Source organism: Aquarana catesbeiana, linkage group LG08 (assembly GCF_042186555.1).
Source record: "Aquarana catesbeiana isolate 2022-GZ linkage group LG08, ASM4218655v1, whole genome shotgun sequence".
NCBI classification, from domain to species: domain Eukaryota; kingdom Metazoa; phylum Chordata; class Amphibia; order Anura; family Ranidae; genus Aquarana; species Aquarana catesbeiana.
Window position 1 is genome coordinate 169,589,482 of NC_133331.1, and position 27,240 is coordinate 169,616,721.

The 27,240-nt window shown below is 39.7% G+C and overlaps 2 protein-coding genes across 2 annotated transcripts in view; one reads left to right on the forward strand and one right to left on the reverse strand.

Annotated features, from left to right (window-relative positions):
• The window catches only part of VSIR (V-set immunoregulatory receptor), an 85,483-nt gene extending 59,120 nt beyond the window's left edge, over nt 1-26,363 (forward strand). The window contains exons 3-7 of the mRNA XM_073596702.1: nt 3,554-3,607; nt 13,497-13,604; nt 15,568-15,595; nt 21,192-21,373; nt 24,047-26,363. Of these exons, the coding sequence (XP_073452803.1) occupies nt 3,554-3,607; nt 13,497-13,604; nt 15,568-15,595; nt 21,192-21,373; nt 24,047-24,078 (404 nt within the window). The 3' untranslated portion in view covers nt 24,079-26,363. The remainder of the gene's footprint in view (nt 1-3,553; nt 3,608-13,496; nt 13,605-15,567; nt 15,596-21,191; nt 21,374-24,046) is intronic.
• Nucleotides 1-27,240, reverse strand: part of CDH23 (cadherin related 23) — a 1,935,615-nt gene that overhangs the window by 286,067 nt on the left and 1,622,308 nt on the right. The window lies entirely within an intron of this gene.

Consider the following 27,240-nt stretch of genomic DNA (forward strand, 5'->3'; position numbering starts at 1 on the left):
AAAGACTGCAAACACTAAACGTATTCTCGCTGGAGAAAAGCTGCTTGAGAGGAGATATGATAGTGATTTACAAATACCTCAATGGTGATCCCAGCATAGGAAAAATCTATTCAGTCTCAAGGAGTGTAAGAGGACGGGGGGCCACACAATGAGATTGGGGGAGAATCGGTTTAACCTTAAACTGCGCAGGTGGTTTTTCACTGTTAGGGCAATAAGGATGTGGAACTCTCTTTCACAATTGGTGGTGACTGCGGGAAGTATTGATAGTTTTAAGACTCTTAAAGTCTTAAGGCATCTTAAGGAACACGACATACAAAGATATGGGAAATAATTAAAGTGGAGTTCCACACAAAAATGGAACTTCCGCTTTTCGGAACCCTCCCCCCCCTCCGATGTCACATTTGGCACCTTTCAGGGGGGAGGGGGGTGCAGATACCTGTCTAAGACAGGTATTTGCACCCACTTCCGGCATAGACTCCCATGGGAGTCTATGCCTCTTCCTGTCCCTCCGCGCTGTCTCCTGGGAAACACACAGCTCCCAGGAGATAGCGGGGACCAGTTACGATGCGCAGCGCGACTCGCGCATGCGCAGTAGGGAACCGGGTAGTGAAGCTGCAACGCTTCACTTCCTGATTCCCTCACCTAGGATGGCGGCGGCAGCTGCCGAGAACCGAGCGGGTTCTCGGCATCGCCTGCCGACATCGCTGGACCCTGGGACAGGTAAGTGCCCATTTATTAAATGTCAGCAGCTGCAGTATTTGTAGCTACTGGCTTTTAATATTTTTTTTTTTTGGCGGTGTAGGTGGACCCCCGCTTTAAAGACATTGACACCGACACAGGTTGAACTGGATGAACTATTGTCTTTATTCGACCTTACCTACTATGATACTATGAACCCAAAATCTAATATATTGTTGCTTAGCAATCCTCAAATGTTAAGTGGCTGCATTAGTTTTCCTTTTTCTGGCATTTCTTCCCTTATTTTTACCTGGTGATCCCAACTACCAAAAATTGCGAGGCTGTGACATGTTGGGTGACATGGCTGCATCTGGTGGAATTGCCCTTGAGTCTGCAAACTGTGGACAAGATTATTTGTCCTTCTATCTATATTATTTAATATCGGCATCACCAGATTATCCTGGATGTCACTCTTCCATTGGAAAACTGATCTCCTAACGAAAATCTAAATTGTCTGCTTTTATCTTGCTACCTGCAAACAGTCCTTCGGCAAATGGAAACAACCAAATATATATGAGCCGAAGACCTAGAACAAGGGTAGCATAGTAAGGCAGTACACAAAGAGCGAAAGAACATATTAGAGTAATGGAAAGTGTCTGTTACAAGTATAAGAAGCAGGAGAACATGTCCATTTTGTATAGGTCCATTCTGCCAAGACTGTTTCCTTCAGGACCAGCTTTTTGAGTGACGGTTAGTGGAGTTTGATGGGGCTTGTAGGTTTTACCTTCAGATAGGGGGATAAGAACCCCCGGATATTTAAGCAAATTGGATTACCACTGATATAGAAAGGAGGCTGCCAGGGATTCCTTTTCACTCTGGTGTAAAGTGATGTTGCGATTTGTGGCATTTTAGAATTTCTGTAAAGGCCGAATTGGTCTAATTCGTGTAGAATGCTAGGGAATGCAATTCTAGGATTGGAGACACATAGGAGGAGATCATCTGCAAAAAGGCTTAGTTTATGGGAGAGATCTCCCACCCACACCCCTTGTATGGCGGCATTGGCATGCAGGGCAACAGCCAGATCTTTCATTGCTAATATATATATAAACAGCGTGAAAGTGGGCATGCTTGACACGTACCATCGAACCCAGAAGAAAGACTGGGTGAAAATGGAAGCGTCTGGGCGCTGACAGGGTTTTCGTTTGACAGGAAAGTCTTTCATATTGTGTTAATATGCTGTGCATACTAGTACATTACGGGTTAAATCTCCTTGGGGCCTAGTAAAAAAAAAATATTATAACTGAGTTTAATTCCGTTTTAATACCCGTCCGCCCACTCCTTCATGCTTCTTTTTTTTTAAAGTGCTCTCAACAACCCCTTTTGCTCTAATCACTATTCCTATCTACAATATACTGTATATTGAATCCTTTCTACTCATAAGGAACACACCAATACTGTATCCCAGGCCACTCATGATTTAATGCTATAACAATCTATGAATATCAACAGTTGCATTCATTTTTTCTTATTTCTATGCCTCCCTCTCCGCACTAGCCTAATAAAAGGAATACACACATTGCTTGGGGATCTTTGTTGGAGATAATAATTTTCTTTATTGGTAGGACTTTTGGTTCTTATTTTGCCCTACTCACTTTCTATCCTGCCTTGTTACTTGTTAAATACTTCTTCATACATGACATGTTTTCTAGACCTTAGACCAGTGTTTGTCAACTCCAGTCCTCAAGGCGCCCCAGCAGGTCATGTTTTCCGAATTTCCCTGATGAAACGGCTGTGGTAATTACTAAGGCAGTGAAACTGATCAAATCACCTGTGCAAAATAATGGGAAGCCTGAAAACATGACCTGTTGGGGGCACCTTGAGGACTGGAGTTGAGAAACACTGCCTTAGACAGACAATAGCCCACAAGCTTAAATTCCTGTAATCAAGTGCATAGTTGATACTCATCATGTTCTATTTTGTAAGTTTGTACTTATTATAATTATAAGTCTATAGTAGTTCTATGCACTTTGTAGTTTTTGGCAGTTTTTCTAAGTCCATCAATTGTCAATGCAGTACCATAGCTCCATGCTGCTTCTCTTTTGGAACTAAATCCCTCTGTCCGTTTTTTATTTCTCAGATGTACCTCTTTGTGGACTGATGTATAGAACTCTATAAAACTAGTGTACTATTTATCTACCAAAAGTCTTATTTTGCACTAAACATATCATCCAACCTCCATAATACTGCTTTCGGACAGCCAATATAAGGGAAAAGTAATTTAAAAAATTACTCGTTAGTCTAGCCAATAATTTGTCCTTTCTTGTCTTACATAGAGACAAGGTGGTGTTGGGGCCCAAAGTTTCTTTCTTACCTAAGGTGGTTTTGGCCTGGCATGTCAATCAGGGCATCATTCTTCCACCCATGTGCAGCTCAGGTTACATGCCTCAGAATGCTGTGAGCAAGCAGGTAGGTATATTTTATTGCAGAAAAGACATTGCATGTTTCTTCTGTGATAAGCCTGCTCACAGGTGTTAGGAAATTTCCTTAAGTTCAGCTTTAAATGCTGAGGGCCACAGAGAAGGAGCAAGAGGACAGCATGCACCCATAAAACACCAGTTCGCCATGCCTACTTTAAACTGTATCTATTCCATAAATCTTGTGGTTCTACATAAAAGTTTAGCCACATGGGCAACAGAGGAATGGCTTGTATGGTGTTTCCAACACCTTTAAAATGGATATTTAATTGTTCTTGATATATGAAGGTGATGTTCAGCTGTGCTGAACTGATAAAAGCCAAAAACCTTAAAACACAATTGTTTTGTTATGTGTGCTGTACAATTAAATATATCAGTTTTTTTTTTTTTTTACATTTTAGATAATCCGGATCTTAAGACCTGTTCACTTCTCTCATCTGAAAAGGACAGTGATGGTATGTACATCTTTTGTTCACCAGTGACACCTTTCAGATTCTCATTGAACTAGTTTACTTGTCTGGGAAAGGACTAAAAGTGTCATAGGGGGTTATTTACTAAAGGCAAATCCACTTTGAACTACACTTGTAAGCAGGGGCGCTGATAGGCCAGTACAACTGGCCATGCTGTACCGGGCCCAACCAGCAGGGGGGCCCGGGCAACCTGAACAGCTAAATAGTTTAATGTAAAAAACTACTAACCACCGCCGCTAAAACCCCCACCCCCCCTTTATATTTTACATTTTTTTTGTTGATGACTAGGTTCATGATTAGTTTACGGCAGGGGAGGGACTATTTCTCGTATTTCGGGCACGGAAGAATGCCTCTTCCACGCCCGCTCCTCATGCTGGCTCAAGTCCTGGCCAGCGCATCCTCTCTCTCCGCATGAGAAGAAGAAGTAGCAGAGAGGCGACTCAAGCGAGCAGCGGCAGCAGAGCCTACAGAGGCAGGCTTCCAATCTAAGTAGTTTGTGGACCCTCAAGTCCAGGCAGCAGCAAGAACAGGGAGGAAGTGACTCCTGGGGCCTAGTTAACAATTACACAGGTGAGGTGTGTGCTTGCTTGGGGGGGGGGCTTCAAGATCTACTACTACTGCAGCAGCATCTAATATAACATAGCATCATAATGTACTGCAGAGACTGTGCTACCCATACCACCAATGCCATAATGTACTTATGGCAATGGCGGCACTGTCTGCAGGTAGCACATGCGTTATGGCCCATAACGCATGTGCTGCCTGCAGAGACAGTGGCGCCAATGCCATAATGTGCTGCAGACAGTGCCACCCATGCCGCCAATGCCGTAATGTGCTGCAGGCAGTACCACTCATGCCGCCAATGCCGTAATGTGCTGCAGACAGTGCCACCCATGACGCTAATGCCATAACGCATGTGCTGCCTGCAGAGACAGTACCACCTATGCTGTCAATGACATTATGCTATTGGTGGCATGGGTGGCAGTGTCTGCAGCACAATATGACATTGGCGGCATGGCATGGGTTGCAATGTCTGCAGTACATTATGGCATTGGCGTCATGGGTAGCACTGTCTCTGCAGTACATTATGGCATTGGCATATCCCGCTGTCAAATCGCTGATCGCCACCATTACTAGTAAGGCCCCTTTCACACTGGGGCGGTGGGTGCATCAGTGGTAAAGCACCGCTATATTTAGCGACGCTTTACCGTCAATTTCGCTGCGTTATTTGGCCGCTAGCGGGGCACTTTTACCCCTCGCTAGTGGCTGAGAAAGGGTTAAAACCACCACAAAGAATGCACCATTGCACTACAGCAATATTACACCTTGTTCATACTAGTGGCTTGGGGGAGGCAGTAAAACCACATTGTTAAACTATGCTTTATAATGCCCTCTAACCCTTCCCCCTTTAGATGCAGAAGCAGTGGCCAGCGTCTACATATTTAGCAGCCATGGCAGGAAATATACCTCGTTTTGCGTCTAACGAGCACAACCGCTGGCAGAACACTACCCATTCAATTGAATTTGAATGCTGTTCAACCATCCTGCAGTTCACCCGGTTGCAGCAAGGCATAGTGGTGGAGGGTGACGGGGCACTATGCGTGCCACATTACTATTCTACCCAAAGGTGCCCCAGGTCTGTTACAATCCTATATAGTGTATAATAATAAAACAATTTTCTGTGCGCCGTTAAATTGTTTGAGTTTGGCTTGAAGAAAAAGTGGCAACCCTAGTGGTGTGGCATTTAGGGGATTAAAATTTCAAATTTCTGTGAATTGCCTCAGAAAAGTAACCTGAGTAAGGATCTATTTTTGAAGGAGCTGCTGCTGGTGTGAACAAGCCCATAGAGTGTTGTCACAAGTTAAAGTGACACTAAACTCTAGTTCTATTCAAGTATGTATTCTTAACTTAAAGTCCCGTCTTCCTCTTACAGCAAAAGTGGATAGGAGAGCTTCGGGAGCTCGCAGAGGACATTACAAGACAGCAGAAAACCACAGTAAGAAACAATTTCAGGAAAAATAGATTACAGGTCCATTAAGTAGTGGATATGTATGCTTTTGATTTTGAACGACCGTGAGTGTTTTTGAGCTGATATTATCTTAAGACACTGGGCGCCATTCTTGAAACAATATCTACCGCTTTAAGAGCAGTGGTAAAAAAGCTCATAGCATTTTTCAATTTTTATTTTTTTTTACCAGCCTGTGTTATTCCATTGAAATATGCGGTATTTACCTCATGAAACCAATTGATATTTTATTATTGCATGCAATTTTTAGGAAAATGTGTCGTCGCCCAATACCGCATACAATATGCTTTAGTGAATGGAGCCCATGCCATGATCACATTGAGGTGGAGTGAGTGATAAGCGCCTTTGGGCACTTACTTAGATATGACCCAAATTTGGGATTCTGGCTGCGTTTATTGAGAACAAGAATCCTATCTTCTTGTTTCAGGTCAATCCAAAAATGTATCCACACAAGTCTGGATTTCTGAAGCGCAAGAAGAGGAAAGAGCGAGAGGAAGAACAAGAAAAAAATAAAGAAGAAAAATCTAATATTTCACTATTTTAGGAAGCCTGAAACTACCCAGGAACATAATGTTGAACAGGAAGCATCCTCAAAAAGAGATATGGATGTTAGGTCAGACACAGTTGAGGGCCATTCTTAACATTGTGAGCTGCTCACTATATCTGAAGATTTGCAAGAAGAGGGCCTTTGAAATTCAAAACTGCTCCACTGAGAGTGTTTTACCTGAGGAAAGTGTATTCTCATGCACCGAGTCTGCTGCAATATATACCACCTCCATTGCATATCCCTTTGAAATTTTGAGCGATTTAGAAACTTCATGCAGCTCCTCTTTTGCCTCAAGTTCTACAGGTCCTGTTCCTATGGATTTGTGTGAAGTAGATTGGAAAGATCCAGCACTGTGGCCAAAAAATCTTTAAGACAAAGAAAGAGAGCAAATTGTGCTTTCTGGATTGATGACTGAAGAGGAACTGAAAAAAATGGCATGTCTTATGACTTTGGACAGCGATGGACGTTCATTTACGGAGTATCTTTTATATGCAAAGTCCCCAAATGGGCGTGAGAAGATTTTAAGAGACTGGCTTGGTTGGAGTGATTCCAAACATGTTTTATACTGCATCACTTGCAGAGCTTTTTCTTCAAATTATTACCATAGGAAGGATGGAAGTATACTATGTAGGAGAGAATCTTAAAAGAGGGGGGGAGGAAGATACCCAGGAGAACAAAACAAATGGACTTTGTAGGCACCAATCATAAAAATCAATGTAAACTTTTATTTATACAAAAAAATATAAAAAGAACCACATAGACAAACATTAAAAAAAAAAAAACACAATACATTGTGGAAAATGGTACTATATGTCACCACATAAATATGTGAGAACGGATCGGGGAATAGCCCCTACACCAAAAGAAGGGATACACCCCTTCCGTTCCCACTAAATAACCTCAAACTGATATAGCTCAATATAGCTCTACATGTTTCGCAAATTTGAATGCTTCTTCAGGAGCTTGTTTGGGTTACCTGTAATGGGGAATAATGGAGAAAGAAAAAGGACACACACCAAAAAACATAGTATAACATATTAATATCATTTTTACATAAAGAATTTTTAATAATGCGTCTCAATCATAACCACTGAGTACCGTGAGGAAGCAAACCCAAGGGCCCAGGATTCAACACCCATATGGTGTTTTCCCCCCTCCCCCCCCCCCCTGCCCCCCCCCCCCGGTTTTCCCTCCCCCTTCCTCCCCCCCTTGCTCTTTTTCCCCTTATCCCCACCCCCCATCTAACTGTGCCCTGTGCTCTTTCCTACATATTAATATACAGTCCCAGTTTTACCACATATATACAGCGGTCAATATCTTCTTTCGGACAGCTGGGACTCTCTAGTTCAATACCTCTCTTGAGTCTATCGGTGGTATGATTCTTTCTACCAGACACATCCCCGCATGTGATCACATGTCACCATATGCGTGTTGAATCCTGGGCCCTTGGGTTTGCTTCCTCACGGTACTCAGTGGTTATGATTGAGACGCATTATTAAAAATTCTTCATGTAAAAATGATATTAATATGTTATTCTATGTTTTTTGGTGTGTGTCCTTTTTCTTTCTCTATTATTCCCCATTACAGGTAACCCAAACAAGCTCCTGAAGAAGCATTCAAATTTGCGAAACATGTAGAGCTGTATTGAGCTATATCAGTTTGAGGTTATTTAGTGGGAACGGAAGGGGTGTATCCCTTCTTTTGGTGTAGGGGCTATTCCCCGATCTGTTCTCACATATTTATGTGGTGACATATAGTACCATTTTCCGCAATGTATTGCGTTTTTAAAAAAAAAATGTTTATGTCTATGTGGTTCTTTTTATATTTTTTTGTATAAATAAAAGTTTACATTGATTTTTATGATTGGTGCCTACAAAGTCCATTTGTTTCGTTCTCCTGGGTATCTTCCTCCCCCCCTCTTTTAAGATTTATAAATTAGGACGTTGGCACTGCCCTACATATGAGACCTCCACAGCCCATCCTGTGATGAGATCTAACAATCCTCCAATTTTTTTATGTAGGAGAGAAGGCTTTGACCCTTCCAAAAAATCATGGCATTGACTTTATACATGATTGCTAGAGCATGAACGTTCTGCTCAACATCAAAAGCACTACTTAAGTTGGCGAACGTTACAGAGGTCCATAGGCGGACAAGGTGTGGACTTTGAGATGCAAAGAAATTTGGCAAGAGAAGCAGAAAAGTTTGCAGCTCTGTTGGAAAGGCTTCTTCATGTTACCTTATTTTTGGCCTCACGGAATCTGGCTTTTAGAGGATGTTTTCAAAGAATTGGAGACATTCAAAATGGTAATTTCCTTGGAACTCTTGAACTTGTTGCCAAATATGATAGCGTACTTAGGGAGCACTTGGAAAAAGTGAAACAAAGCCAGGAAAAAGGAAAGCGTCTACCTGCACATTATCTGTCTTCAGCTACACAAAACGAATTAATCAATGTATGTGTACGTGTTTTGAATGTCATGCTTTCTGAAAGGCAACAATCAATTTATTTCTCAGTGATTTGGGATGCAACACCAGATATATCACATATGGAACAGAATGTTATTATTCTGCGATATGTGCACAGAGATCTTGTGAAAAGAAAATGGGGCATTCAAGAAAGGTTCCTGGAATTCTTTGATTTCTTTGAGAAGACTGGTGAAGAAATTGCTGAAATGATGCTATCAAGATTGTGTGAACATGGCATTAATGTCAAAGACTGTAGAGGTCAAGGGTATGATAACAGAGCCAACATGTCAGGAAAAATTAAAGGTGTAAGATCCAGAATCCAACAAAAGTATCCAGCAGCCTTGTTTAGTCCGTGCGCAGCACACTCATTAAATCTGGTTGGTGTACATGCAGCTTCAAGATCCCCTGAAATGAAGACCTTCTTTGGGAGTGTAAATAGGCTGTATGTTCTATTCAGCAGCAGTCCTGAGAGATGGAGCTCTTTGTTAGATGAAGTTGGTGGTTCTTTACATGGCCTTAGTGACACCAGATGGAGTTCCAGGATTGTAGCAGTAAGGCCAATCGCACAAAAGCTTCCAAGTATTCTGAAAGCTTTGGAAAGAGTGCTGGGAAGTAAAAAACAAGTGCTGCACACTCTGAAGCAGAAGGGCTGCTAGATTATTTCTCCTCTTTCCGTGCAATTGTTCTGGCTACATTCGGGATCAAGGTCCTGCAACGGAATAAAATCTTTCAGTCAAGGTCTGTATCTATTGGCATAGGTGCAGCCAACATCAGGGCTTTGTCTGAAGAAATTAATATTCTACGGAATAAGTGGCCAGCTCTACTCTCGGAGTCTAAAGTTGTTGCTGATTCCATGGAGATTCCCAAGGAGCTACTGAATACTCACCAGCTTTGTAAAAAGAAGGCTGATAAAAATGTTAAAGATCTGGATGTCGAAAATTTTTTCAAAGTCAATATGTTCTTCCCAGCAATGGATGTCATCATTTCAGACCTGGATCAAAGATTTAAATCAATGGAAGAAGTCTGCAAGCTCTTTGCTCCCATCTTGAATCTGAGGACTCTTTCAGAAGAACTGAAAACTTCAAAAGAAATGCTGATTTCCACATACCGTGATGACTTTACTGAATCCCTACTAACAGAGCTACAACACCTGTGTAAAATCTATGCAGAAACATTTGCCAATCAGCTGGGTCCCTTGGAATTATTAAATTCAATTTATGAGCTGCAGCTTGAAGGGATTTTTGGAGAGGTTTGTATTGCCCTTAGAATTTTTGCTACCCTTCCACTCTCAGTTGCAGAAGGAGAGAGAGCATTCAGCAAGTTAGCCTTGATAAAAAAAAAACTATCTCCGTTCAACAATGAGTGAGCAGCGTCTGGCTCTTCTGTCCATTGAGCATGAACTTGCAAGACAGCTGAACTTTCCAGACCTTATAAATGAGTTTGCTGAAGCAAAGGTACGAAGAATGTCTGCTACAAATCTGTAACACCTTTGGCAAAGTGGGAAAGGACTAGTGAAACCGGTCAGCGTTTCTTTTTGACCCTGCTGCAATCTATTTCAGAGAGGGATTTTTCTGTGTCTGGACAGGGTTAACATTATGCAGTTTGGACACTTCCTTATAACATTCACATTGTTTTGGGTAAAGCCATAAATATGTGTACATATGCAGGCTGTGAACGTGTACATTTTATGGCCACATGAGAGGCCGACATTACCACCTTTGCATGGAAGTGATTGGTCAAACTTTCTTTCAGTTTTAACATGTGGAGGTTCAATTTTTTGCTGATGCAGCTTTTGGCTTCAAGAGAATTGCAGCAGCACTCTGAACTTGGGTCGTTTGACTCCTGTTGTTTTTGGGCCTGTTGGCGCACTTATGTTTACCCAGTTGTTGCCTACTTTGAAAAACACCTGAAAACTATCTACAGTAAACTATCTTTAATGAGACCTGGCTTGTTGTTTTTTTCCACCTTTATCATTTGTTTAATCTCCCTAATTTTTTCAAAATACCACTTCATTTATTCATTAATGGTTTTTATTACATATAGATATTAAAAGAGGTCTGTTCTCATCTGAAAACGGTATTTCTTTTGGATAATCAAACTTATAACTGGCTGGAGAAAAATAAATATCACATGTAGACAAACCTACACTTTGTTTCAAGGTGGGGTCTGGGGAGGGGGCAGGGGTGGGGCTGAAGGAGGGACCCGGGGCGGGGCCAGGGGTGGAGCTGAAGGGGGCCCCATCAGGTAGGCTGTACGGGGCCCCATGATTTCTATCAGCGGCCCTGCTTGGAAGTGCAGTCGCTGTAGATCCGAGGGGGGCATGGAAGGAAAATAAAAAATAGCATTTTAGCTTGCACATGATTGGATAATAAAATCAGAAGAGCTTCTCCTCATTTCAGATCTACCCCTCAGATTTACAGCGACTGCACTTTCAAGTGCACTTGCAGTGCAAAGTGGATTTGCCTTTCGTAAATAACCTCCATAGCTTACTCTGTCGTGTTATCATGCACTGTTGCAGCCAACCCTTCCAGACAACACTGCATCCATTCTCCATTGTATCCATCCCACTGAGTATTGCATGAGATAAAATACTGCATGGTTTTATGAGATAAATACTAAAAAAAAAAAGATAAATACTGCAAGTTTTGGAAAAATACCGTATGTGGTATTTTAGAAGCGCTATTCACATTTTTTTATAAGGTGCACAATACTACTTAGTGAATGGAGCCCAATGTTCCATATCAGCAACCTAAAAAGTAGCTAGAGACAGCTAGTCATTTAGCATTTTTAGAAGAGCAGCAATGGCGGCCTACAATAACAGGGTTTACTTCCTGTTTAAGTCATCCTAGGGAATATATAACTTTTACTATATCTGTGTCTTGCCAAGTAAAATAGCATTTTTATTCATTTTAGCAGACAGTTTGCAATAAATCTTCAGTACTATATCAGTGACTTCTCTTGCGGTATAATAATTACTGAACCTCCACAAAAAGGTTCTCCCCTTTTCTCAGAGTGAGACACAATGAAATATAACAAGCAGTAAAGAGCTTCCCCTCAGTATGTAAAATAACACTTAGATGACCTCTTGTTAAAGCTCTGTTCTAGTCGAGCATTAAAATTGTGCAGTAAAATGACAATTATCATTAAAGCACTTGTAACAGTGTAATGTTAACTAGTAACACATTTCCAGCATTGACAACATATATAATGTTTCTGGAGTGTACCATATTGATGTGGCATTGCTGCCACGCTCCCTGTTTTTGTTTTCTGGCACACTTGGTTTAAAACAGAAAATATGAATTTGTTTTTTTTAACAAGTACATGCGTTGAGAGGATTTTCACCCTCCCTTTTTTTTACTCTACTCCTTTTCTTTTGCTGAGATTGACTAAGTTGAGATACACAGGATCCAGTGTTGTCCTCTTCTCAGAAGCAGCCGCGGGGTCCCACGCCAAGTTCATCTGTTACACCATCAGTAGGCTGCACAGGCTTTTTGGGGTTCTGATGCAGCCTACCGATGACGTGCCCCCCTCCTCTGTAATTGAATGGGGTGACCTGCGGGTCTCCCAGTGCCTCCTGGGAAATTAACATCTGGGGCACTGATGTCACTCACCTAGGCAAACGATGGTAAAGGGGGAGGCGATAGTTGTGCAGCAGAGAGTGGATGGGATTCAGTCCCTGAAATGGATGAAGATACCCTTTAAGCAACACTACAAGCAAAAGTCATAGTTTTAAAGTCACTTAGGTAAATGTTGTATAAAATTATAGCTTGGTGTGCCTGATTTCAAGCTGCAATAGCACTTAAAGTGGTTCTAAAGGCAGAAGGTTTTTTATCTTAATGCATTCTGTGCATTAAGATAGAACACCTTCTGTGTGTAGCAGCCCCCCTAATACTTACCTGAGCCCCATCTCGATCCAGCAATGTCCACAAGAACCTCAGCTGCCTGGGACTCTCCCTCCTGATTGGCTGAGACACAGCAGCGGCCGTCAATCAAAGTCATTGAGCCAATGAGGAGAGAGAGGGGGCAGGGCCAAGCAGCAGCTCAGCTCAGGTGCCCCCATAGCAAGCTACTTGCTGTGGGGGTACTTTGCAGGAGGGAGGCGCCAAGAGCAGCCGGCGAGGGACCCAAGAATAGGAGGATCTGGGCTGCTCTATGCAAAACCATTACACAGAGCAGGTAAGAATAACATGTTTGTTATTTTTAAACTAAAAAAAAAAACACAAGGCTTCAGTGCCGGTTCACACTAGACGCGGCACGACTTGCAGGTCGCCTCACCGAGTCTATGCAAGTCGCCCCCAAAGTAGTACAGGAACCTTTCTTCTAAGTCGGAGCGACTTGCGTCGCTCCGATTAGAACGGTTCCATTGTACAGAACGGGAGGCGACTTGTCAGGCGGCTAGGTCGCCTGACAAGTCGCCCCCGTGTGAACCGAGCCTAAAACATGCTATAATATTGACTGAGAGCCCCGTTTAGCATGCCTTAATTTCTGTTTAGGGCACCTTACTCTTACAGCTTGATCAATCAGGGCAAACAAGTCAGAATTACAATTTCTGGGCACAGATATGTGATATTGCAGCTTGATAAATCAAGGCTATTGTGTGAGTTTCTATTAATTTGTTTTAGAGCCATAACCTTGTCTGTCTTCAACTGGCTTTGAAGCGAAAACATTTATGAAACCGACTATAGCATACCTTCAGAGCTACAGATACTGGCTATACATGCATGAGTAAAAAATTGTTCTCTAGTAAGCATGCATATAGGTACAGTCGGCTTTGGGAATGTGGACATTTTTCGAATAGTTTATTTGTATTTATATAATTTTTATTCCTTTCCTATAGGTACAACAGCAGCTGCAGTGGCCATTGTGGCTTGTATTGTTGGAATCCTGTGCATGCCTCTCATACTAATATTAGTCTATAAACAAAGAAAAGCAATGACTGCCAGAAGTAAGTATCACCCCCTGAGTGATTTGAAATTTCAATACAGGTCACACTGCTATTTAATAGAGGAAATTTAAATCTAGTGTACTTGTTGATTTTTGACTATAAAAAAATTATAAATCTTTAAAGTACCAGTAAGTTAAAGTTTTCTGGTTACTAAATAAAACTGTCTCACAGAAGACACATTCTGCTAGGGAAAGCAAATAAAGCAGCTTAGTCTATGAACTGTATGTAGAATAAGTAAGTGCTTTGACCCAATCATGTTTGGCATTCACTCAGAGCCAGAAAACACCAGGCCAAAGCCGTCATCATTTATGAAAATGGTCTATAGACTAAGATGTTGTATCTGCTTTGCCTAGCAGAATACTTCCATGGTGAGATAACAGAGCTGATGGCCATCACCTTTATGGTAACAATAGCTTTTTATACACACAAGCAAGCAACATTGACTTTTAAATGTCACCTCCGTGTCCACTGTGTGACAGATCTGAAAAAGAAAGCAACTCAAGAATGTTACAGCTGTTGCTGCTTTGCTACTTGTTTATATTTGAGTTAGTACTTTATCACTAAAAGTGGACATTATATAATATAAAGAATACGATCCTTTATATAATCTTAATGTATAACTATAGGTATTTTTTTTAAAATTTTGGATAGAGTAAGAGAGAGGTTATAACCCCTGTTATTTTTTTTTTTTTTGCTATCTGTGTCCCATTGGGGACATTTACCTTTACTTCCTGTCCCATAACCAAACAGGAAGTGAGAGAAAATCCCAGCAAATTAAGGAAATCCATCAGTTCCCCATTTGAAGATTTCCCGTATATTACTGTTCTGGGAACAACCCAAAATGTGTGATTTTCTTTTACTTTCACTTTTGATGATAACAGTAAACATGACAAATAGGGATTGATTTACTAAAAGGTAAAAAAGGTTGCCCCAGAGCTTAGTAAATGAGCATGAGCAGAAGCTCTGCTGACTTCCATCATCCAATCATGTTCAAGCAAAATTCTGTTTTTTATTTTCCTTGTATGTTAGTATTCTTTACCTATCTACTAAGCTCTGGCGCAACTGCACTTGCAGAGTGCAATTGCACTTTGCAAAGTGCACAGTCATTTGGCCTTTAGTAAATCAACCCCATAGAGGAAGGTGAATCTCCCCAATGGGGGCACAAAACGGCAATAAAAACCGGCAGGTGTTCTAATCCATCTCCACTATGTCCGAATAAAAAAAAAAAACTTGCCTTTGGTTATACTTTAAAGTGCACCAGTAGAATTTGTTTAAAATTTCCATTTCCTAAACTTTTGCATTTCTAATGGTTAGTGGGGTCAAATTGACGTTTGTTTTCGACCATAGTGACAAGATGATTAGGAGGAGCTCAAGCAAACAAAATTCTGTGGATGTCGTTTTTGTTCGGGAAAAACCGTACATGCTGTAATGAGACCTGTTTAATATGTCTGGGATTTCATTCAAACAGCAGCTCTGGACAATATTTTTAATTGCTTGACTCTATGATTGCGAGAGAGAATGTTCTGACTAATGGATTTTGTACAAATGTTTGAACAAAAATCTAACTGTGGCTGAACAGCTCTGTACAACTAAAGCCTATAATACACAAACATATGTTATTATAGTGGGCAGGGCAATAAAAGTGTCCAAGGGAGGGACATTATTAAAATCTGACTCCAACCAAAGAAGGAACAGTACTGTGGAATGTACTTACACAGGAGAAAACTATAATTAAGCATGTATTTTACAGTCAGAATCCAAGTCTATGTAGAAAGGAATGAATACTAAAACTGTTATTTTAATGTACAATTCGTGGAGTGCAAATAAGATATAAACACAAGTAAAGAATAGCAGTGCCCTAGGTGTTAGGCTGTTGAAAGGTGTACTTAGTGTTTTTCATCATTCGTCATCTTTCATGCAAAATGAAAAACAGCATCTTAACTTTAATTTCTTATTATTTTAGGAGCACAGGAGTTGGTGAGAATGGACAGGTATGCATTCTTTGTGTTGTAAATGCTCTTTCTTTCTAAGTCTCTCTAAGTGTCTTCTGAAAGAGTCATTCCACAAAAGTAACAAAAATAACATTTTATGGTTTTTAAACCTTAAAAAAGAGAACTCCTTCCTTTCCTGAGCTCTATTGTCATATTTTGAATTTCCAGAGGTGGCACAGCTTTTACTGCTATGATGCTGCTTTTTCTGTGCACAAAAGTGTAGCACTAATGCGGACAGATAAACAGTGCAAAAAATTGTGACACGCTCAATCTAGTTATAATCTACAACAAAAACATGCATAAATAAATTGTAACATTATAATATACAAATAAATAATGTCAAAAAAATATATGTGCACCAATCACCCAGACAATAGGAGGGTAAATATTATACTGCAAACACTTAAATCTTCAGGAGAAGAATCCAGCAAAAAGGGTCATCCGATTTTCTAGATGGCATTTTATGAAATGAAAGAAGAAAGTTTGACTTCAACCAGGAAAATGCCTATAGCCAATTTTATTTAAAAATGATTAAACAACTTACATGATATTATGAATAAAAGAGCACTCTGTATACCAAAAAAGAATCCTGCACCATACAATCATTAGTACTGGCCAGTAACCAAGATGGCGTCCATGTGTCCTGAGCTCCTCCCTAAATGTTCCTTCATACGTGACATCGTCAAGGGCAAAAAAAGAAAAATGCCCAGAGCTAGCACAACCTATACTGCTATGGCACTGCTTTTTCTACACAGTCATAAGCATGCAGGGATAGAAGATGGGGAACAACCATGAGAATATTCTGCAAATTGACTGTCATTATTCTCTATGGCCAATCCTTATGTTAAGCTTGTTATATGCGCTAGGCTGTTTGGAAAAAATCAGAACAGGTATGCACCTGTCCTATAACTCCTGCAAAATAAAGGTACCTATAGACATAAATGGGATACTGCTACAGATTGGCTAGACACAGGGGAGATATCGATTAGAGGGGTTTTTTCAGCTTGTTGGCCTTGGGTGTGGCCAAGCCAGGTACAGGGGGTCCCCGGGTTACAAACAAGATAGGGACTTTAGGTTTGTTCTTAAGTTGAATCTGTTTGTAAGTCGGAACAGGTAAATTTTTTAAGTGTAGCTCCAGCCAAAAAATCTATTTTTAAGTTTTGTAGATAGCATTGGGAAGGGTTACCACCCCTGTAACATTTGTTTTGCTGTCTATGCCCCTGTTCAGAAGATTTCACCTCACTTTCTGTCCCAATGACAATTGGATTTTGAAAATTTGGGGTTATTAGGGAAATAAGGATAGGTGATAAAGCATCAGTGGAGACACCTTTTTTCCATATTAACTCTTACAGGAGTGAATTTCCCTTCCTAGGGGTAGATTTCCTCTCACTTCCTGTTGTCTCCCTCCGTTTGTAAGTCGGATGTTTGTAAGTAGGGGACCCCCTGTACTCAGAACAGCCAATTATCATTTTATTATCTTGTTATTGTTATGTCTATGTGACCTTTTTTACTTAAGAGATCATTGCAAAAAGCTAAATGATAGCATGCAAAGCCCAGTTCAAGTAAAGTGGTCTTAAACCCTAAAAGAGAAATGTAATATTTAGCAGGTTCCCACCCTTCAATGTGGTGGCTAAATTTGACGGTTTTCCCTTTATTTTGACCTGGTGATCTGACCAGCAACACCAACACCCTTGGACTGCAGAATTGTCAGTCTGGGTGTAGGGTAATGTTAGATGCACTAGCAGATTTAGATGGACTTGACTAACAAATTAAAACTGAACTCCAGCGACTGGTGATAGGAGACAATATTTTTCATCCCACATGATAGCCCTAATGGGCCATGCATGGGTGTTACAACTGTAGGGTTAATGCATGATTTTCCTGGCTGTAATTATCTTTAACACAGTCTATGTTGCCTGTCGATGTATGATAAATGATGTTCACCCCCATTTTTTTTTTCCCTATGGTATCCAGAAAAACTAAATAAAAATTATTGTTTAAAAAAAAAAAAAAAAAAAAAAAACTGAACTCCAGCTAACACTTTTTATAAGCAGTTACTGCAACAGTTTTTTTTTCTTTTTGGGATACATGTTTTACATAAATGAATAAAAGCTGACCATTGTAAGCATCCCTATCAGTGTTAAATAGTATCACTGGTAAATGCCTTGTTTCAAAATTCTAACTGCCACTTTGCTGGAAAGCCTGGGCTGTTGGGGCTTGTGGTGACCTGTGTTTTTCCAAACCGGCTAAAAGAGGTCACTGCTAGGGCACATAGCAAACAGTTGTTTTCCATGTGCCCCATTCACATTGCAATATTGGTGTGATGCGCAGTGTGGAAAAATGCATTTTTCCGCAGCGCAATGGATGGCGTTGCATGTCACTACACAGCGGTGCAACTGCTAGAACTTTGTAACACTTCAAATAAAGTTAAAAAAGAAAAAAAAAGCAAGTATGCAGTGTGATGCACTTAGATGCTAGACCTAAAAGAAATTGGAAAATAACAGACTTACTGGCAGGATCCACAGGTAAAAATAAAGGTGAAAAAATAAATTCATATATAAAATATGAAACTAATACAGCCATCACATTTAAAAATTGGTAAGCTGCAAAAAAAAAAAAAAAAATACATATATATATAAACAATAAACAACCATTTTTACTGAATCAAATAGATCCATTCAGTACGAATTGTTATGATTAGCTGTGATTGGCCACAACTAATCACATAGTACAGATGGGCTGTGATTGGCCCTGTCTGTACCATGTGATCACTGTGACCAATCACAGTAGTACAGAATGAATGGCATGAATCATTGTGTACAATTGACATGTGATCTGCTGTGAATGGTCACAGCGACACTGCCTGTGTCTGATAGCAGGCCAGTACACTGATCTATAATCCTCCGGGTGACAGATCGTGCTGGAATGTGGCCCGATCCTAGGAGGATGTCATATGACATCCTTCCAGAATAACAGGGCTCCCGTCCGGCCGTCATTTTACAGTAGGTTTAAGTATTGCTTTAAGTAAAGCAAGGATATTGAATTTCAATTTCTGACTGTGAGTTATTACACATTCCTCTTTACCCTATTGATCCTATTGGAAAATTGTCACCAGAAATAAAAAATGTCTGTTTTATGTGCTCTATGGTAACATCAACTTAATTAACTTAATGTTAATTAATCACTGTATAAACAGCAAATCTGGCAAAGAATATTTCCACCATAGTCTGGATGGTGGATGGGTTTGTGTAAAATCATATATGGTGTTTTTATTTACATTATAGCTTCAGCAGAGAGAACATAAAGTGCATACAGACATTTGATAATCACTACCCCATCCCACCAATTCTTAGAGCTATGAGTAACAAGACACCTAAACTGACGCCCCTGGCCAACTTTAGGAGCTGGGGCTGTAAACCAAGTTGGTTCTTCCCAGTCTGTAGCAATAGTTCCCCTAAAATAACCCCTGTACTTTGTGTGATGTGAGCATACATATGCATGTAGGGAAAACAATGAAAGCTCATCCATCCACCATCTACTACTGTCTGTGATAAAAATAAAGAAAATCTGTCACAAACCCAAATACCTTTATTAAAAACTGCATAGGATTTTAGGTGCAATAAATCTACACCTATTACAGTTTATAGTGAAGTCACTACCCTCACCCTAGATAGGGGTTATGGATATCTGGGCCTGTTGCCTATGTCTGATTTGTTGTTTAGGGCAGGGGGTCTCCAAATTTCTAAACAAAGAGCCAGTTTACTGTCCTTCAGACTTTATGGGCCCCAATGTGGCCAGTGGGAGTAGAAAATGCCCCAGTATCAGTGGGAGTATACAATGGGGTTTATTTACTAAAGCTGGAGAGTCCAAAATTAGGCTCCCTTTTGCATAGAAACCAGTCCGCTTCAGGGTTTAATTGCCAAAGTTTAATTGAATAAGCTGACGTTAGAAGCTGATTTGTTTCTATGCAGCAGTGAGTCTGATTTTGCACTCTCCAGCTTTAGCAAATAAAAACCCCAATGTCTCAGGCTTGGTGGTCAGTGGGAGTAAAAGATTACATAGCACCTGTGGTCAGGAAGAATAGTGCCCCATCACTGGTGTCAGTGGGAGGAGTAATGCCCCGTCACTGGTGTCGCGGGGGGGAGTAGAGCCTCATCATTGGTGTCAGTGGGAGGAATGGTGCCTCATCTATGGTGTTAGTGGGAGGAATAGTGCCCCATCACTGGTGTCAGTGGAAGGAATAGTGTCCCATTACTGGTTTCAGTGGGGGGATTAGTGCCCCATCACTGGTGTCAGTGGGGGGAGTAGAGCCTCATCATCTGTGTCAGTGGGAGGAATGGTGCCTCATCAATGGTATTAGTGGAAGGACTAGTGCCACATTATTGGTGTTAGTGGAAGGAATAGCGCCTCATATCAGACTGAGGAACAGTGCCCCAAGGGCCAGATAAAGGCAAGAAAAGGGCGGCATCCGGGCTGTGGGCTGCAGTTTGAAGAATACTGGTTTAGGGTACTAGAGGTTTTTTCTTTTATCACAGTTTAGTTGAAAGAGTCTGAAAATATCACATGCACTAAAACTTCCATTGTACTGTAAATATATTTAGATTCGAATCCTCTTTCTTTGAAAACACTAATGAGATGAAGTAGGTCCTAAATTGTTTAAAACATCTGCTTTTTCTGTATTTATAAAATGTAAAAATGAAATGATACAAATTGTTGTAAGTAATAGCAGCAATACTTACGGTATGTATTCTTTGGTACAGCAAATTCTGTCCACTAGCAACTTTATTTCTTATTGTTTTCATAGGACTGAAATGTACATTATATAGGTTAGAGGACACCTAAACATGACACCTACTATATGGCCAAAAGAGTATGGACACCCCTCTAAATTACTGGATTGAAGTGCTACCAGTGATGTTCAATGTTAAATCTATAGCATACATAGACATTTTAGAAAGCGGTTTGCTTTCAACTTTGTGGCAACAGGAAAGCCCTTTTTTCCAGCACAACATGCACTTTCGAGCCAAGACCATTAGAATGTTTTTGACAAATTTGGTGTGGGGGAGTGACTGACACGCAGCCCTAAAGCAATCCTACTAAACGTCTTTAGGATGAGATGGAACACTGATTGAAAACCAGACCTTTTAGTCCAACATCAGTACTCGACATCCCAAAATGCACTTTTGCCACACATTTTCAAAGACACTCCAAATCGTATGGAAAGTTTTCCCAGAAGAGTGGAGGCGGGTGTCAACTACATATTAATAGCCATGGTTTTGGAATGATATTTCAGCAAGCACATATAGGTGTGATGGACAAGTGTCCACAAATGTTTACACATACTGTATATTAATGGTGTTGCCTAAAAAACAAAAGTTCTTTTATTCGTCTTTCAAAGTTTTTATACAGTAATACTTAACTGCAATGCTTTTTTTTATCCACATGGTGGGCTTCATATACAAGCCTTTAGACACAGCCCATTCATAAATTTAAATACAAATAAATTTACATCTAAGCAGAATGAGCACCACTTCAGGTCAAATAAATTGATCTTATTGCTATAGATTAAACCGATATTCATTATGTATTCTTTCAGTGAAGCGCAAGGTATTGAAAATCCTGTCTTTGAAGATCCCCCTGCTGCAAACCCAGAACAGAGGCCCCGGCTTATTTTCATGTCTAGCCGCCAGCAGTCAGACTCAGGTCGCCATCTGCTTTCTGAACCCAACACTCCCCTCTCTCCCCCTGGACCAAATGATGTCTTCTTCCCATCTCTTGGTAAGTTTGCCAAAGCAAAACTTTATTTCACTACCTGGCCAAATAAAACTAATCTTGTGTGCAAACATTATGAAAACTTCTTAAGCCTTTATTGTACTCATCACCTATACATTTCAATGGAGAATTGTTTACAAGGTTCCAGTCTGTGTTGAAGGAGTGCCTACAGTGGCCACTGTGTCAACAAACTACTCAAATAATATGTAACACTATTCTTACAATGTGTGTTGTCATGGTACTAATGTGCAGATCAAAAACTTTCCTTCAAATAGAGCATATTCCCAATCAACCCCTCATTGACCTTTGAGTTAATCCCTATTGGCCCTAATGAACTACCTTTCCTCCGTTTCTTGTTTTTTGATGATTTTTATTTTACCATTTACAGTGAAATTGTTTTAAATATCTATCCCATTCTCAGTAGGAGAAACGTAATTATATGTTATTATATTTATGATAATGTATTTATTGTCTTGTTGTCATAAGTAATGACAAAGCCATTGTCAGATCAATAAGCCCATAGCTGAAATGTTAAATATTGCTCAGGTTCATAGGGACTATGAGAGCTAAGTTGGACAGTCAGCTTTCTTTCTCATTTTTCTGCTCAAAAGCTCCTCTCTTGAACACGCTGGTGATGGTTTTTGTTTTCTTTAAGCACTTCTCTTCTAATATGCTTGTGAACACATAAGTGTGCATAAACACTTAGGCTAGCATGGAGCTGCATTTACAGGCAGAAAAAAAGGCAAACATCTGTAAAAGCAGCATTTTTTTTTAAACAACAAAGTTTTTTATTGAAAAAAAATGCATTTTTTAAGCCCTGATTGCATGAGACCTAAAAGTCATATCCTGTGCAGCTAAATTGGCCAGTGGCACAACAGTTTGATGGTATAGTTTGTGGGCTCCTTTTTTTTTGCAGCGCCACACTGCATCATCTTAGAAGGCTAAATTAAAAAAAAAAAAAAGAACCTTTAATTTTAGACATGCCAGTTATTGTAGTATTTTTTTAAAGGTTTATGGAATGCCAAACGCTTATTCAATAGTAGGGGCAAATTTGTGGTGCTTTGGTGAACAATGGTTACTGCACAGTATTGGAGCAACATGCCAATAGCAAAGGGTAGGTCCAAAAACAGATGGTAAGCAACAAGTGAATAATGCACATTAAGCCTTTTGAACCTAAAAAAATGCCCTTGCATTATAAAATAAAAACCAATGTACTCCCAAAAGAATTGAACCCCAAAATACAAACCATCAAACGAAAACCCACTCTTTCTTTTTAAAGAAAAAACTTGCAGCAGAAATACAAAGCAGTTTTGTATGGACGAGACAGCAAGTCAATGACCACTTACCTAAACTCAACCAAAAAAAAAAAAAATTTCAAATTCAAGATCCTGAAAATAACAAAAAAATAAATAAAAAATGGGAAGGCAGCAAAGGGAGCAATAACCTGAAGTGTTAGCAATCAGATGTAAAAAAAAGGTTTCCCAACTCATTCTAATGTCTCCCTTTGCAGTTTGTCATCTCCCCCTCTTCCTCTCCCTACAGCAGCTTCCAATACATTGACATGTGACTGCTCTGAGCCCCTCCTTTTATATTGAGGCTTATCCAAGAGCTACTTTATTGGGCTTCCTAACCCTGCTGGCCATCGTTTAAAAAAAATTAAAAATCATCCGGGCAAATCCATAATCCAAATTTATCCATAGTCAAAATCTCAAGTATTAGTTTTGAGTGGATTGACCATTTTAATAGGTATTTAAGGGTTACTGAAGTTCAACAAAGTAAATCATTGCGTAGGGGGACATTGATACTTTAGAGCAGATATATATATGTCACAATGTTAGTCCATACCACTACCTGCATTTTACAGCCCATTCATAAAATGCATGCTGCAGTTATGTGCTTGCAGTACCTTATTGAGTTCTTGTTGTTTACTGCAGCAGGGAGAACTCTGTGATTGGAGGAGAGGATGATTACATGACTTTTGACAAGTTAACGACCATGCCCCTCTCCTGGCATCATTTTTATTGCTATTCCTCTATTCAGAAGAATAGTGTTTTGAATTCCCAAAGACAGCGGAGCACTAAGTATATTTGTAAAGCACATCACTGTACTTTATAAATATACAGCATATATATGTATGTTATTTGAAGCAGCTCTATGGATGTGGTAAAGCTGATGCTTTATAGATGTTTCCTTTAGTGCCACTGAAAAATGTATTTCCTTCACCTTTGTAACGTCCGTACTTCTTTATATTGTACACATTGGAACAGGTTGTGCCTGAAAGTATAATTCCAGGAAGCAAGCTACAGCTTATTAATTTTAATTTAGAATTTTAATTAAAAAACAACATTTCCTTTAATTCACCCACTTTGAATTGGTATTTCTCATGAACAGTTTTTTCTTACTAACTAGACTGATAATACCAGAAAAAGTAGTTTACATGAACAATGGACTCCTACATAGTACATGAAAGACAAGAAACTTGAAAGTGTTCTGAATGGCTCCAAGGGCAGCTATGAATTCAACTAAAAATGTCACCATTGTGTTTTTTTTCAGCCAGGTACATTTGAAGATGTTCTCAAGAGTTCCATGTTTTAGGACAGTTACCACATTGTTTTTGAATGTCTTTAGTTTACGGCTATCATGAAAGAACTAAATAAAGCTTTGTTTTTATCTTTGCAGATCCAGTACCAGATTCTCCAGATCCTGTGTAAATGAAGATTTAGGAGCACGACTGAAGGTTTGAAGAGAAAAGCAATATCTGAAAGATTTATCTAAAGCCTAAAAACTGTGCCGTCTGTGGCAGAACAACATTCGTGCAGGAAAAAAGAAAACTTTGTGAAAGGATTACCACAACTGGACTGACAATCCTGAATACAATTCTTGTGCAAATAGAGACTTGGATGAAGTCATAAACTGTATTTATGCACTGTGTAATAATGTCATATATTGACTGATGGCAACTAATGTAACTCTGAATGTAACATCAGGCTCTCTTGATCACAATTATGTTTGCATTTAAAGAGCGTGAATACAACGGTACAGAGTACGTCTCTGGGCTGTATTATGTATATAGCATCAAGTACTACAACATTTAGTCTGCTTGAGAAAATCTCCCATTTCTGTCCTTAAAGCTGAACTGCAGGCAGCTATAAAAGATGCACATGAATGCAGCTCTGAAATCATTAGCATGTCATTTAATGTGTTTTTTAATGCAAGTACCCGAGTTTGACTTGGTATCCATTTCTTGCATTCTACTGTACAGTCTGTACAGCACAACTCTGGTAGGCGGGTGAGGAAGCAGCACAAGAGCAAGTCTGTGTACTGCAGAATAAAAAGTAAGCTGATAGGAGGAGACAGCAGAGTGATTAGCTCATCAACATACTTCTTCTCCTTTCATTGACCAGTTACAGAGTGGAGGTAGGGGAGAAAATTGTAAGGTATAGTGAAAAACCAGCAGATATCAGATTGCCTCACCTGCTAAACATTACTGTGCTGGAAGGAGAGACATACAAATCTTTAGTTAGGTAAAACTATTCTAGTTTCATCTGTGTATTTATCTGTTTGCCTGAAGTTCAGGTTTAATTAAGGTGTTACTAAACTCACAACCGTAAAATCAGTCTGTATATGCAGTAAACTTTGCTTGTTATACTCACTGTGGAACCTAAGGGGTTAATCCTCTGCATTGTGTAAAAAGACTGTCTGATCCTGTCTTCTCTGGGCCTCCCCTTCTTTCACTGTCCCTAATCAATCTCCTGATAGAACAGAGCCTTGGGAGCAAGCGGCACATGCTCAGTTTGGTGTGTGTTGCTAGAGAGTTTTTTTTTCTTCTTGGGAGAGTGCATGTGATCAGCACAGGGCCAATCAGCACTGTCCAAACAGAGGGTCAGGGGTCCTGCAGCCTCATAAGACAGTAAGGGGAGAATGAAAACTCCTCCTACAAGCTTTAACTAGACACTGTTAGAAGTCACAAGACTGCTCTAATTGCTGATGAGAAAAGGTATTTAGCGGTGTATATTTACTAAAACCATTGCATTTCCATGTTCTATGCACTGTGGGAGACCAGATATAGTGAACACCGGGTCCTGGGTTTAGTAATATTTTAAGGTTAAGGGGCATACACAGAGCTAAAGGCTTGACTTGCCTGTACACAGGATATGACATATGCATCCTGTAGGTCTGGATGTGCCAGTGCTGTTTGCTTTTTTCAATTACAGTTTCAATAATTTTTCACCTGAATTTGTCCCATAACTTGGACATCGCTGTGCCTAGATTTGATCATCTATGTTATTTATACAGAACCATTTTCACCAGGAAAAGTAATTAAACTAAAACTACTAATCTTAGGAAAAAAGCTGTCATGCATTTTATAACAGGTGCCTTGAATACTCTCTAGTCCATTATATTGTAAAGATGGTAGCATATTTATTGTAGGAACAAAAAGTGCCAAAACAAATCTAGAGCTTGCCACTCAAAAGGTGTACTTTATCATTTTTATTTTGAAATATGTCCAACCTATAATGTACACGATGAGCATAATTACAAGTATAAAAAAGTCCTTAAAAATTGTGTTGTGTAGCGTGACCTTAAGATTTTTTTTTTCTATAAGATAACCCTAATTAAATCCATCTACTAAGTGCTATGGATTATCTATTTACAATTATATCTGCCACTAATCAGTCCAAACCCTAAACTCACCCTCTGTATGATAGGAACCTTAGTTGGAAAGATTTTTTTTTTTTCTGACAGGAGTTGAACAGGACTTTCCATATTCTCCTTAGGATACTGCACTAGAAGCTGTTTCTCTGCGTTCTCCAACTATATATTCTTTGCTTTTGTCAACCTTAGTGTTTGCTATCCCCCTTTTCCCTCCCTCTCAGTCTTTACCTGCATCAAAGATTTTCGTTTTACATTATGTGGTCAAAATGCTAGCCTTATTTTCAGCAATAATAAATGAATAATATAAATACGTAATAAATGACCATGTGCATTTGTACTAGCCCATATATTCCTTTTTTGGGGGAAAAAGGAGGATTACCAATGTGAGGACCGCTTGGAGATATGCTAAAGCATGCCAAATTCTATACAATAACATGGAACATTTAAAAAAAACATGTAAATCTACTTTGAAATGTATTGATTACAGCATTCAGCAGTTTCTACTGATAGTGCCCACTCAGATGCAAAGTACGTTTCTTTCTGAAAGCAATAATTTCTTGTCATTTCTATGCAATCTCAATGGATTACAACATAAGGCGCTTCCTTTTGCACTTGCACATGGAGAAGATGAAGTAGGTAAAGAAGAAGTGATTCTTTCATCTCTTTCTTCCTGTCAGTTACAACATTATTAACCCATTATACATGTAATGGTGTCCACTAAAAGACTAGAGGCTGTTCACTTTGAAAAGCAAAAGTAGATCTAATAATAATAAAAAATTGTATAGCACTTTTCTGCATTGGGACTTAAAGCACCTATCAAGTTGGTGTTCTTTGAAGAGAAGGAATCGTTAGGTGTTGCTATAAGCTTTGGGTGAATAGATGTGTCTGGTTGTTGCTTTCAAAAAAAAAAAAAAACACCCAGAGGGTACTTCCCGGACAACGAAGGCAGTGAGTTCCATATTGAGGTTGTTGCATGATAAAATGTACAAGATCCAAAAGATTTGAAGGTGATTTGAGGACAATGTAGTTTCCTTTCACTGAAGAGTGGAGGAAATGTGTGTAACCACAAGTTTAGTCAGTGATGCTAGGACTTTATAAGTAGATCAGTAGGCCAATTTTAAATAATCCTTTCTAAATAAATGAAGGGTATTATTTAATGGAGGGTATTATTTAAGATTGTCCTACCTACTTATAAAGGGAGCAAATAATTGGGTGAT